This window comes from Sinohyriopsis cumingii, chromosome 18 (assembly GCF_028554795.1).
Source record: "Sinohyriopsis cumingii isolate HCF-2022 chromosome 18, ASM2855479v2, whole genome shotgun sequence".
NCBI lineage: Eukaryota > Metazoa > Mollusca > Bivalvia > Unionida > Unionidae > Sinohyriopsis > Sinohyriopsis cumingii.
The window spans coordinates 38239811-38253771 of record NC_142978.1 but is presented as its reverse complement, the minus strand read 5'-3'; the positions used below and the strand labels follow the sequence as shown (position 1 = coordinate 38253771).

General features: G+C 34.4%; 1 protein-coding gene across 9 annotated transcripts in view; it reads right to left on the bottom strand.

The window, feature by feature from the left end:
* Positions 1 to 227: 227 nt before the first annotated feature.
* LOC149776422 (histone deacetylase 5-like) overlaps positions 228 to 13961 on the bottom strand; it is a 348169-nt gene continuing 334435 nt past the window's right edge. For all 9 annotated transcript variants that reach the window (XM_089940838.1, XM_089940835.1, XM_089940842.1 and 6 more), the window contains 2 exons: positions 13552 to 13687; positions 228 to 11238 (listed from right to left, as the gene is read on the bottom strand). In XM_089940838.1, coding sequence (XP_089796964.1) covers positions 11193 to 11238; positions 13552 to 13687 — 182 coding nt within the window. In that variant the 3' untranslated portion in view covers positions 228 to 11192. The remainder of the gene's footprint in view (positions 11239 to 13551; positions 13688 to 13961) is intronic.

The following is a 13961-nucleotide window of genomic DNA, read 5'->3' as shown; positions in this document are numbered from 1 at the left end:
AGATTTTAATGATGTCTGGGCTGTGGTAGCAATACTGGAAGTCTGTGTGTAAAAAGTTAGGGCAATCTTCCAATTTGTTTAGGAGGAGTTGCAACATGTGCTAATGGATGGACAAAAGAAATCAGACCATCCCATAAGTTCTTCTGGTCTACGACAAACAGAGCTTGAATTGGCGAAGAAAAGCATACAAAAGAGAATACAACAAAGAAGACAACCTTTCCACTTAATTGCTTTGAAAATCATTTTGTTGATCACGGATTTAAAACAAAACACCATCGCATAAAACACAATCGTATAAAATTTACGAGAAGCCATTTCCAGTGTGAAGACAAAGAATTTCAATGACAGCATAGCATAAAAATTAATAATAACTAAAAGTTCTATTACAAGGAAAAATTTCATTACACAGGATAAATTTTCTGTTCATGCTTCTAACAATAACCGGGAAATGATCCAAGTATTTTTACATTTCTGCAGCAAGTACCAGAGTTGCTATGCTCACTATATTTCACATAAATGGCACAGAAAAATGTGAGTACCATTCTGATGGGTCTGATATGGGGAAAATGGAAACGAAAAAATGCTGGGCCTAGATGGTGAATGAAATATGGCTGAACTGATATCTATCACATTTCAGTAGGATTCTGTAAAATGAATAAATCAGAATAAAGTGCACATATTTTGTACAAATAAATTAATATTTTACACAGTGAACGCAATTTAAAATATACGCACAGTAGTAAAGGAAATTCATGTAATTTTTTATATATTTTTTTTACAAATGAAAGTTACGTGTTAAAAATACTTTCAATTATGTCTTTATTTACATATTTATACTGTCAATATTTGCAATATTTTAAATGGGTTCAGCTTTATGCTACAACTAAGCAAAGCGACCAGCCCCACTTTCTTCCAAGTGTCTCACTATATTTGTTTGCAACTACGGTACTCTCATACACTATATGTTCAAGTACAAAATGTACCAGTGCACCAGTCACAAAACTGTCAGAGCAGACAAACCGAACTCCTCCTCAGATTTCAAATACATTAGTTTTGCAATATCTGTCCAAGCTGAGAACATTTTGGCAGCATCATAAAGTTTGAATACCTACCTATTCAATTTGGTTTAATGATACTGAGGATTTTTCAATTTGGTTCAAGTTTAAATACTGTGTTCACTGTTTCATGACAAAGGAGCCAGCAGTGAACATCATAGATCTAACTCTTTTGTCACATAATACAGGGGCAGATCTGGGTCTATGCTGTAATTTTTGCATGTGATTTTAAAAGTTCAACTTAGACCCTTATCAGAAAGAGCATTATGTATGGTATATTATTGAAGAATACAGTACCATATAATCCTTGCAACCTAATGGCTTGACACATTTAAGAGCACAACTCTCAAGAATGATAGATACAATCTTCAAAAAGGATAAATGAAACCTATATAAAAAATAGTCTGACTCTACATCCCCGTTTGTACCCTCTACCGATTTAAAAAACGAGAAGGTTGAATGTGATAAAAAATGACAGAACTAAGTCAATTGAATCATTGATTTATAACTTCTAACCTGACTGTGACCAGAATGGCACTAATGCCGGCATCCCCTGCACCACTTCATGCTTAACGGACTTTCCAAACTAACACGGCACTATAGGCTATTTCCAAAGACAACATAATGATGTAGTTCATCCTGTTTGTGGACTGCCGGATGATTCCGTCAATTACATAACATTGAGAGTTTGGAATTACATCCCTTTGAATATATGAACATAGAAATTAAAACGCTTGTTAAATCCAGATGAAAAGCAAATTGGTAGTTGTCATTATTTTCCTTTGCTTGATTCAACATTGTAAATATCGAAGCGGACGACTTATGTATGTATATCTGTAGTCCCAATACACCCCTTTGCTGAAAATGGACTTGTCCAGAAACTGGAAATGGATCTGAGCATGTCCGTCTATTACACTGAAAACTTCGTTAAGCATTAAACGTGCACAAGATGACAGTGTTAAGGCCTTGCTACTCACAGTCAGGTTAGAAACTACAATTCAATGAACGAATTGACTAAGTTCCTTGCACTTTTTGTCACATTCAAGGTTTCCATCATTTAAATTGATGTTTTTTTTTTTTGTTTTTTTTTTACAAATGGGTTTGTAACCTTACATGCCAAAATACTTTTGTATTATATAAAAAAAATTTGGGTGGGAATTTCTGTCCAGAATTTAATCATTATGTATTAGAAATTGGTGTTTTTTTTTTTTTTTTTTTAAACATTTGCTGCTGACAGAAGAGAATATGGTATGTCTGTAACTTGAAATATTGGCATTACAGACAAGGTAGTCAAATTAGGAGTTGCCTCCCCTGTTCAGTCTAGCACAAGAGTAAATGCATCTCGTGTATGAAGATTAAGGATGTCATTGTAAATTCCCATGCTGACACAATGTATTATGTACTGGGTTTGACAGCACATCAGCAGAATACTGGTTATACAGTGCAGATTATAAGTTCTAAAAAGTAAAGATAAGTAATGTGTTCCAAATGAACATAAACATGTAATACAAAGATCAATGGTAAAGAGGTAAACAATTCTGCAAAAGTACGTAAAATTAAAGATAAGGGTAAAAACCAAAATATTTATAAAAAAATGAGGATGTAAAACATAAAGCAAAATTAAAAATAAAGGTAGAAATTATAAAAACCCTAAGGACAGAGGGTTATTAGCCTGAAAATCACACAGAAAGGCAACTGAAGGCTTCTGCATAATGAAACACCTAAAAGAAGCCTGTTTAAAATTACTACTTTAATCCACTTGCCTTCTTATATTATTCCAACTGGGTGCATGTACATAGAAAAAAACAGGGGACACAATTCCAATGTTGACTACCCCATCATTAAGTGCATGTGATGATGTAATTGAAAAATTTAAGAAAACAAAAAGAAATAAAAGTCTGATATTGAAAATTACAAAACATCTGGAACTATATGAGATCTTCAGAAAGCTCTGTATTGCTTGTGTTTGACAGGAGAATGAGTGACAGTACTGACAAAATATGTATACAGAATATGAAAAACAAAGTAAAGATGATTTGTACAGATGGTTGCATCCAAGATAAATGAAGCTGCAAATTAAACTGTGAAACTAAAAGTAAAAAGATGTGAGCATATCATCCACCCTGTGATTTCATAGTATTGGTATATAATTGTAAAAGAAATTCAACATACATCACAAATACTCATTAGGTATCACAATTTAAGAATTTAAATTGCTAATTATAATAAAACAAAAAGAGATATACATTCACATTATTCCGTTTCCTTATAACAAATACAAGATTGATGAATAACTATACTAAGAGCAATACTCACAGAAATCGTAATAAGACTTAAATCAACTTGCTGTGACTTTAATTAAATAATTATAGAACTTTTCCCGACATAAAGTTATGTTCTAACATTTATTTTGTTACTGTTCTTTTTTCTACAAGGTCCTCAATAGAATCTTTACGTTTTTTATTTTGTTACTGGTTTCTTTTATTTTCTTCTAAAAGGTTATGTATCCACAACAAAAACTACTACCAGTCTTCATAAACCACAGATGTTGTCTCCCATTTTAATAGCAGACTTAATTGGCAGGGAATGGTTACACAAACTGGCCGCTTTCAGCTTACTTAACTTGGGGCAATGGCTTGACTTTTTTGGCTATTATTGTTTACTGATTAAAGATAAAAATAAATTTGTGAATTAGTGTTTAAGGCTCATGTTCTTGAAATTAATGTGAGGCTGGTACACCTCCCATTGATATTGGACAGTGTTTTAAGAGTGAAATACCAATAGCTGGCTAGGAAGCTGTGCTAGTCATCTATAATTATAAAATAGTATTGTTATAACAATAGAAATGTGGGTTCAAGGCAAGCAGACTAACTCAAAAGTGGTCTGGATGGCAACTATTTTGAACTGAATGATGCTGTTTAGTACATAATGATTTTCAAAGTTATCACCATGTGAATGGTTGCATTGTGAACATCATTTCATGTCAGAAATAATTTTCAAATGTCAAAGTTATCACCATGTGAACGGTTGCATTGTGAACATCACTTCATGTCAGAAATGATGTTCAAATGTCAAAGTCATCATCATGTGAATGGTTGCATTGTGAACATCACTTCATGTCAGAAATAATTTTCAAATGTCAAAGTTATCACCATGTGAAAGGTTGCATTGTGAACATCACTTCATGTCAGAAATGATGTTCAAATGTAAAAAACTTGAATATATGTGGACAGAGATCCGACGTGAGTGATCTATAAAGGTGACCACTTGACCACCCAACTTAAGTTACTGAACTGCACTGAAAATGAATGGGGATTGTTGACAGCATCCCAGAGTATCCTTCAAAGGAAACTGCTCTGTGTAGATAAACTGTTAAAGATCTGTCTTGAGATCCATTTTAAACATATTCTGACACAGGATACTACCAAATCTTAATGTACTTCTTCAATGGGTGGTGACAAGAAACCAAAACTACATACATAATGGTGGGGGTCTAATAACTTTAAAGCACCCATTTAATATAGGCATCCTTTCATAGCTGTGTATAGGTGTTGCAAAAAGTAGCCAGGTTTTGGTTGTGCATTGCAGATTCAATAATTTTTCATATGTGTGTGTGTGTGTGTGTGTGTGTGTGTGTGTGTGTGTGTGAAAGTTTGTAAACTGGCCTCCATGTACCCAGTGAACCTGGTGCTCTCAAGAGCAAGTGGAGGATCTTTGCTACAACATGGCAAAGTCCTACAAACCGAATGCACTAGATGTAACCATGATGTATGAAGTAATTAAAAATAACTTTGAAGAAATCTACTTCAAGTTAAAAAAGGAAATAATTAAGGATATTTTTCAACATCTTTGCATTCATTGATATTTAGATTATCTATACATTTTTTAGACTAGATAGGAAATAATACACAGCTCTTGCTAGTATCCTAATTAGAAAGAACACTAATCTTTACAAGACAAACATTTACACAGATTAATCACAATACATTGCAAATGAAACTAATGGTTCAAATTTAAACTATTATTAAAGATGTAATTTCCACCATGAAAGGGATGGAAAAGATTTGTTACTCGAAATGCTTCCTAAACAATGTTACACCGACCTTTCACTGGCATAAATATCAGACATACAGATAGCTTTAGTATTCTTATCTGTCAGTGAAAAACAAAATCAACAAGCGTGTAACTTTACAAAAAAATACAAAATTTTCAAACCAGTCACTTGCATCTATACAGGTGCAAGACTACACATGGCTATTAATCTAATCAGACAAGCAATTGACCAATCAAGTGCCATGAGGTCTGTTCACTAGCACAGCCATTAAAAAAATCCTCTTACATCTGCAGTCCCGTCTTTAAGCACATACTGAAAATGTCATGAATCTTTGAATAAACATGGGCAATCTAAGGATGACATATCCCACCAGTTCTCACTTACCATATATACTTATGTACAAGTTGTATTTAACTGTATTGGGAACAATCAGTAGAACAGCATAGACCCTGATCTGCGATGACAGATCCAGATCCATGTTAGCAACTAGATCCAACTTTTATGCAAGTATATATAGCATAACGATTCCAACTGAATGTACTCAATGTTCCAACACACTATATTTGTAATTCTGTGTATGCTAGTATCCAATAGTCTTTTACTGTTAAGCTGTATAGTATTTATGCTAGTAACCAATGGTCCATTACTGTCAAGCTGTATACTATTTATGCTAAGATCCAATGGAACATTACTGTCAAGCTGTATACTTTTTATGCTAGTATCCAATGGTCATTTACTGTCAAGTTGTACAGTATTTATGCTAGCAACCAAAGGTCTATTACTGTCAAGTTGTACAGCATTTATGCTAGTAACCAATGGTCCAGTACTGTCAAGTTATATAGCATTTATGCTAGTAACCAATGGTCATTTACTGTCAAGTTGTATAGTATTCATGCTAGTAACCAATGGTCCATTACTGTCAAGTTGTACAGCATTTATGCTAGTAACCAATGGTCCAGTACTGTCAAGTTATATAGCATTTATGCTAGTAACCAATGGTCCATTACTGTCAAGTTATATACACTCTATGCTGGTATTGTATTGTCCAGTGATGTCAGATACTGCTTATGATAGGTATAGTATTTATGCTAGTATCCAATGGTCCAGTAGTTTCAAGTTATACACTACTTGTGCCAATATCCAATTTGTCATGGCAATGTAAGAAATAACCAAAAACTCAAGCATCAAATAGTACTTCTATATATAAAGGACACCCAGGTATAAAGAACAATATTTTGGTGGACCCATAAATGTTAGTAAGCTGAAAAATGCATCCAAGTTGAGGACCTCTATGAATAAATGGCCTCTTACTTTGCTGCTTTGTTCCAAAACAAGCGAGAGATCCTTCCCCAGTGTTTGGCACAATTACCTTATAATATATTACATACACAAGATGTGCAAATATAGGCACATGAAGATATGTTATTCAATTATCCCCATAAAGACGATACAATTTCATTTTTCTTTCCAGAATGGTGAAAAAAAATAGTCAAATACTGGTGTTTCTTTTCTGCATCAAAATTTTAATCAAATTATAACAATAAAATCTGTAAATTACATGTCCAAGTTCTCTGTGGATTAGGTACTAATGGAAAATACTGACAATGAAAAGGGTGTGTATTGTAGTGCTGACATTAAGGCAACTTGCCAGATCATGGATGTTATTTTGTTTTCTCCAATCAAGATCAATTTTTCTTTCCAGAATGGCCAAAAACAATCAAATAATAGTACCATATACACTCGCTTGTAAGACTAGACCCTAATCTACCATCGCATAATGTGCCAGCAGATCAGTGTCTATGTTTTTGTTATCCTGATTTGTACATAAATCAAGACCTACTTGTGTATGATGCAACAGCATATCTGGGTCTGTGCAGCTGGACAACTTCTAAGCCAGTATATATAGAATAAACTGCTTGCAACAAAATATTTTTGGGGTCTTAATACAAGTATATTAATCAAAAGAGACAAAAATCTGAAAATGGCAGTTTTTGAAAAATGATAATTCTGGGCAAACAAACAAATCAATCTAGCCATGACTGATATAATTTCACCTTCATCATGCAACTAACTCTATCAGATTACACTTAGAAATGACAATTTTTAAGAGGGATAATGTTTTAATTTTAACATGGTTTTAATGAAAAATAATTACTGCTAAAGTCATGTGAAAAGGCATTGATGAAAAATGCTGAAAGTTTGTGAAAAAGGAAACAAAAGCAGCTCCAATGGCTCACTATTGCAGACCCCTACACTTTATCACATATTAAAGATACCTCTCCCCCCCTCCACTGGGATAATGCAAAATCCATTATATGTATGATGCATCTTTCTTTAACTAAATATACCGTGTATACTTGCGCATAAGCTGAATAATTTAGGGGTCAAAAAAGCCTGGAAGAATGGGGGGCGTCATCTTATCCATGGGCCGATGTGTAAACTTAAGTTTTTAGGTCTTTTTGTTGACTACTGTAATGGCTGTAAATCTAGGGACATGCGAAACAATAATTTTTTCCGTGTCCTAAGACATAGGCATGTAAAAAAAAAAAAAAAATTCAGTGTTGCAGTCTGGTTGAGTTTACCAGGGAGACTATACATGGTTAAAAAATGCCAGGTGTTCACTCGTGTGTTTCTTTCATGGGAGTGGAGCTATAGCATATGGAGTTACAGCATTCGTAGTTATTACATAGTGATTATTCTTGGGAATGAAATTAATTGTGGACGATTTTATTGTTGTGGTTTATTTTTTTTATTCTGGTTTATTTTTTTCTTTTTGTATTATTGTAGAGGTAAACAAAATCATTAATTTACATGACTGTTTCAAATTAACATTCTATTTAGTGAAGAAGCGAATTCTTTATACTAAAATAATTATCTCGTCACAACAATAATTCACAGGTGATACAACAGAACATGTAGGTCTTGTTTAGAAGAAATGAAAATCAAAGACATAATGTTATAATCAGTTCTCTGCAAAAATCGGAAGATATTATGAAATTGGGAGGTAGGCATGGAGCAACCCAAAAAAGTTGATTTTTTCCCCCCTAATTTTTTAAAATACAAGTTGGCCTAAATAAATGCATTGAGAACTTACCTCGTGCATCTTGAGATGCCTCGGAGTTGTAAGTCTGCTTATATGCAGGTCATGCACTTTTTAGTGTTTATACCGGTTCAGTTTGGGGGTCAGCTTATATGCGAACAGTCTTATACGCGAGTATATATGGTATTAAGTTGGTTCAGAAAATATTTGAAATGGCATGCACGTCTTAAATTATTTTGAATACAGTTGTCCACTGCCAGGAACTACAAGGATGGGAGCCATAACACCTGTCTTGCAGATGGTTACCGCATGGGCAATACAACTGCTAAGTTTTGTAAATTTTCACACAAGACTTTAGATGTGGTAACAGACAAGAGGGCACCACAATAAACCAGAGATGTCTGAACAAAGAACTGGGATAATTAAGACAAAAGGTGTCAGTTCTAAGTATTTACTGTTATGAAAAAGATCAGCTAACAATTTACTTTCTGTGAAGTTTGAAACAAAATGCCATAGATATATTATTTATGAAGGTTCTTCACCTTTTCCATCTCAATAGTGTGTTGACACATGTGAGCACTGAACAATATTTGCACGAACTCGTGAGCTGACTACATAAAAACTTTATCTTGACCTGGTAGCTACATGTAATGACTGGATAGCATCAAAATGTAAATATCAGTCAATAGCTGTGAGAAAATAACAGCCATGGTCTTCACATTTTACACTGCCATAATTATTAAACAACTTTGTACATTGTTTTCCATAAAGCAGTACTGAAATTTTACTTTTACAATACAATGAGCAACACTAAGCCCAATTTCTATCAATAACAAAGGGGATCATTACCAATGGGGGTTATAGCTTTTAACAGAATACATCAAACACACTGACAAAAAAAATCTCACCAGGGCTTATGCCCCTGTCTCCGCCAACTTTAAATATATATCATCCCCAAATACGTAGAAAAATAATCCATATTTGTTTAAAACTTTTAGCACTGGTCATCAATCATGAAACTGGTGATCAATTCCACAGAATGAATTACAACTTGGATACTGATCCAATAAAATGGACACCACCACCAACAACAGATGATGACTCAACAAGACTTCGAAACAAGCACAATATATTCCAAAAACCAGTGATGAATAGGCACAATACAGGTAAAAATATTCTTTTTACAACGTGTGTAAACAAATACGTATAAAGTGAAAGTTGATTCTGTGTGCAGGTTTCACTGTATGGAACATAGTGTAACAAGTCTATCATTTTATTTAAAGAATACTAAGACAATATTGTTCAAGTTACTTCACTGATGAACAGTAATCCACGCCTTTCTGTCACTTACATGAAGCAAGTCTGAATTAAACGTTAAAATAGCCTGAAGAGTGCTGAGCACTATAACCTTCTTGTTTATGCTTTCTACAATTCTGTTCTGACATGAATAAAACATACATGTACTAAATGTATGCAGTATCTCAATTTAGACAATAATTCAATGTTGCAACATGGAATAGTGCTATGTTTTGAACATTAATTGCTATAAATTTAACTTCTAAGTGCTCTTAAAACGTATCTTTTGCTTACAAATCTGCTTAAGTTGTTATAGCTATAACTGAGATGTTATATTTATGAAATCTATACAATCTGCGAAATTTGGATTAGTGGATAAAATGAAAATCTATACTAATCTTGATGATCAAAACAAACAAGACAAAGACAACATAATCATAATAAAAAAACATTAACATCTGAAAACAATCAAGTAATTTCCATTGTTTAAATTTATCCTTGACAATACAAATAATCACATTAAAGTGAATGCACAATAATAATAATAGCAATATGTGACTATCATACAGATATACATCTTATATCATAAAGAACGACAAGAAAACAAATGCCTTCAAATGTTCAGATCTATGATAATGGAATAACAAACAAAAATATAAGTAATGACAATACATGATAAATTTCAAACAATGATAGAAATATTTCTAATTCATGATCCATATAGACATAATTATAAAAAAGTCACAAGTATGAAAATGGTATGAATCGAGATATAAAATTAAAACTTGATGTCCTAAATGGTCTTCAATGTACCAGATTCAAGATATGAAAACAAATGATGGCAGTGTAACCAAGTCCATCACATAATACCGGGAAATCCATGTTTGCATTTTCTTGCAAAAGTCCAATTCTTTCCACAAAGATGAATTTATTCAAACACATGACAGTTTAAAATGTCTAAAAATATGAAATGATGCCTCCATGCCTGTACAGCACATACACATACTATAATAATCCAGTCTCGTCTCCCACTGAGACATGTCAAAACTATTCTTGCACCACTTTAAGGTCCTCCACTCGCAGTAAATGCTAACATTATTTAGTACTCTACAAGTTTACTTGATGTTTTACAAATTTACCACTTGTTTCACATTGAGACTGGCCATTCTCATGAACTTTAATGGCAATCTAAGCATGTGAAAAGACAATAATATCAAGTCCAAGCAATAAAATCTAGGTGTCACAAAAGTCATATTACAAGAAGTATTTTATCCAACAAGAGCAAGATCCACACTGCTAATTATATTCCACGTATTAAATAGTTTTCTCTTGAATTAAGACAAGGGAATCATTCTTTTCAGCTGCATCTTTTTTGGCCCACTTCTAGAAATTTTATAAAACTATTGTATAAGACCTGGCTGGAATTTTATTTTCAATTCAGCTTATTAAAATCTAATTCAAGGCCTTCATAGCCTACCGTATGTTGGTTCCAGACCCTTTAAATATGCTAACTACGCTAGGCAGTGGATTCCCAGACAGACATCTGCACAGACAGCTCCATCAAGTACAACATCAAGATGAATACTTGGAGATCGCGAACATTAATAATATATGTACACATGGAGACTGCATGGTTATGGGTTTTTCTTCCTCTAGAATCCACTAGCACAAGACTGAAGAATTATATTTCAACTAGGTCTACAGCTCTGCCTAATAAGCTACTTCCAAAACTCGTCCTAGACCATGCCTAGGATTCTTCTTCCATTGGCTCCGACTCTTGTGCAGTTGAGTTGCTGAAATAAAATAAATTAATGCAGATCAAACGGATTGATTTTACAATGACTAATGAAACATGGCAAGCAAGTTAATGAAAGTTTTTTAATCAGATTACTGCAGGTATGGCCCTTGGATAAGAAGCAGAGTACAGCCAAAATTGCTATGAGTGACCACCTGTCATTTTCGACCACAATCGTAATGCATATTTGTATACGATTGTGCAACGCAGGGAGCATAAAAAGAAGGAAACCAGACTAATTATTCCCCCCACTTAGCCTGCCTCCTGGCTTTGTCGTAGGACCTCGCATCCCTATCAACGACTGTATCACGAGGAAAGACAGACACCACTGACCTCTATGTAATCAATTGTGACAATGACCGCTTGATTAGTAATGATTGTTCTGTTCAAAAACAAACATAAAAGGAATATTTAAAAAAAAAAAAAGGATTGTTGCTACTAGTGATAGATGCTAAGGTCTGTATACCAGGCTAATGTACATGTCACAAATTGCTGTTATAGTGCCAAAGTGGTCACGCATATTGTTGTCCTTAGAGTTAAGCTGTATTGCCGGGGTGGTGGTGGGAAATAAGGTCATTGTCTATTAAACCAGCAAGAGAGAATCGATTCGATTGATAGTGTTCATGACTTGTGATGTCTGTAGTATCTCCCCTAATGTTATGTGATTACATCCCAATCACAAAGCTGTCATCTATTCAAGTTGGTGTGACCAGGTTACACACTTTGCCTTTAGAGTTAATCCCTGTATGTCATCTCTGAATGAAGCCATTGACTTTTATCTCTGAGTAAATGGTTCTGTTTCTGGATGAGATGATTGTTTCTTTCTCTTTTCATCAATTGTTAGATATGCAATGCACATGTATAGAAGAGAAAGTAATTACTGTAACTAAAAGAAGTGAAAAAGAGCAGACCACTTACAAAAAACGATTTAAACGTCAAATGTAAATGTGATTTCATGTTTCATGACAGAAGTATGTGTGCATGTGTGATTTGGATTTTTAGCGAAGCTTTCACATTTTGCTATAATATCTGCAGTGTGGCAGTTTATAGTGACACCTAGCACTGGGGCATCATGCCGCAGACATGTAGCATGATGTCCCAACCAGTCACATTATCCTGACACCAGGCCGACCAGTCCTAACACTAACCTCTTAATGCTGAGTACCCTTTTTATAATTCTTTGGTATGACTCAGCCAGGGATCGAACCCACGACCTCCTGCATCCAAGACGGATGCTCTAACCACTAGGCCACCAGAGCGGTAATGATAGAAGTATATATTACTAAATAATTTTGTTTTTAGATGAATACATTCAATATTTTAGCAAGAACTATTAATAAAGAATATAATATATGTATAGTGATTGTGGTAATTTTGCTTGAAATTGTTCTGAAACTGGACCTTGGAAACTGGTCTTTTTGTACAAACCTGCTATGACAGACCACCTGTCTTGAGAGACGGCCTTTTGTTGGCAGAAGGGGCAGTCTCTCATAACAGGTTTTACTGTATTACAATCAACAAAATATTTCACAAAACAATTGACATGTGTCACAAAAATAATTTGTCATTTTCAAAACAAGTCTCTGATGTACATAGGACCTGCAGTAGCTCAGGTGGTAGAAGGCTGACTCGTACTCCAAGCGTTGCAAGTTTCATACCCATCAGGACAGCTTGCCTAAGCTTGAGAAAGGCAATTAGCTCACGATTTCTAAGTATGATATAGTAAATAATGCATTCGAAGTGTCTTAAAATATATCAAAGCTAAAAATTTCAGTTCAAGAATTGTCTTGCAGAACAGGATACTTCTGTTTGCAAGACTGTAGTAGAAGCTATTATTAATGGGTCTGCAATTATCCACAATGGTTTTGACGAAACAGTGGAGACAATGGCTATTTAATGTCCCAAGCAAATCTCACTTATGGGGCGGGGGGAAGAGATTATTTTATAATGTAGACCAAGTTGTCAAATTCCCGCAGATTCCAAGAGGAAATTATAAACTATCTCATTTTTTCATTTCTTATTTCATTCACTTATACTGTACTTTGTTTTCTTCTTACTACATGACTAACACCATGACAATGCACTAGATCCACAGATTGCAGTCCCTGGGTTCCAACCCCCGAGTCTAGCACACACAATGGTAGAAAGGAAATGTCCATCTGAAGTCATGTTTTGCTCACAGATCTCCAGTTTCTCTTGACTCTTAAACTCTCAGCATCATTGGAGCAGTCAAGAGTATGTTGTGCACATTTTTAGAATCAGGTGAATTAAAAATGTAAAATAAATAGACTCAGAATTTTAAAACATGTACCTCCTTTTGGCAGTCACCATGGAAAGAGAGGCAAGAGCAGTTACTGTATCTGCCTCTTCCACTTCCCTCTTCTGTGCTTCCATTAGTGGTAGGCGAACTGTTCTCAAGTAACGTTCAACACATGGCCAGTATTTAGCTAAAATGAATAAACAATACATGTGATATCTGACCAAATCACAATTAAACACAACATTATCAAACCAGTCAGCAACAAAGCTCTATCCCTAGATCTAGTTAGTCTACAGACAGTAACCTGTCCACAATATGTCATCCTATCACTAACAGCAGGTTTAAAAATAATACTGAACAACTACATACAAGTTGTAGCTCACTGGCAGATTCTGAGGGTAGTTCAATTCAACCTTTTCTTCTGGCTGCTAGATTTGTGTCTAAGACATATATGACCCCCA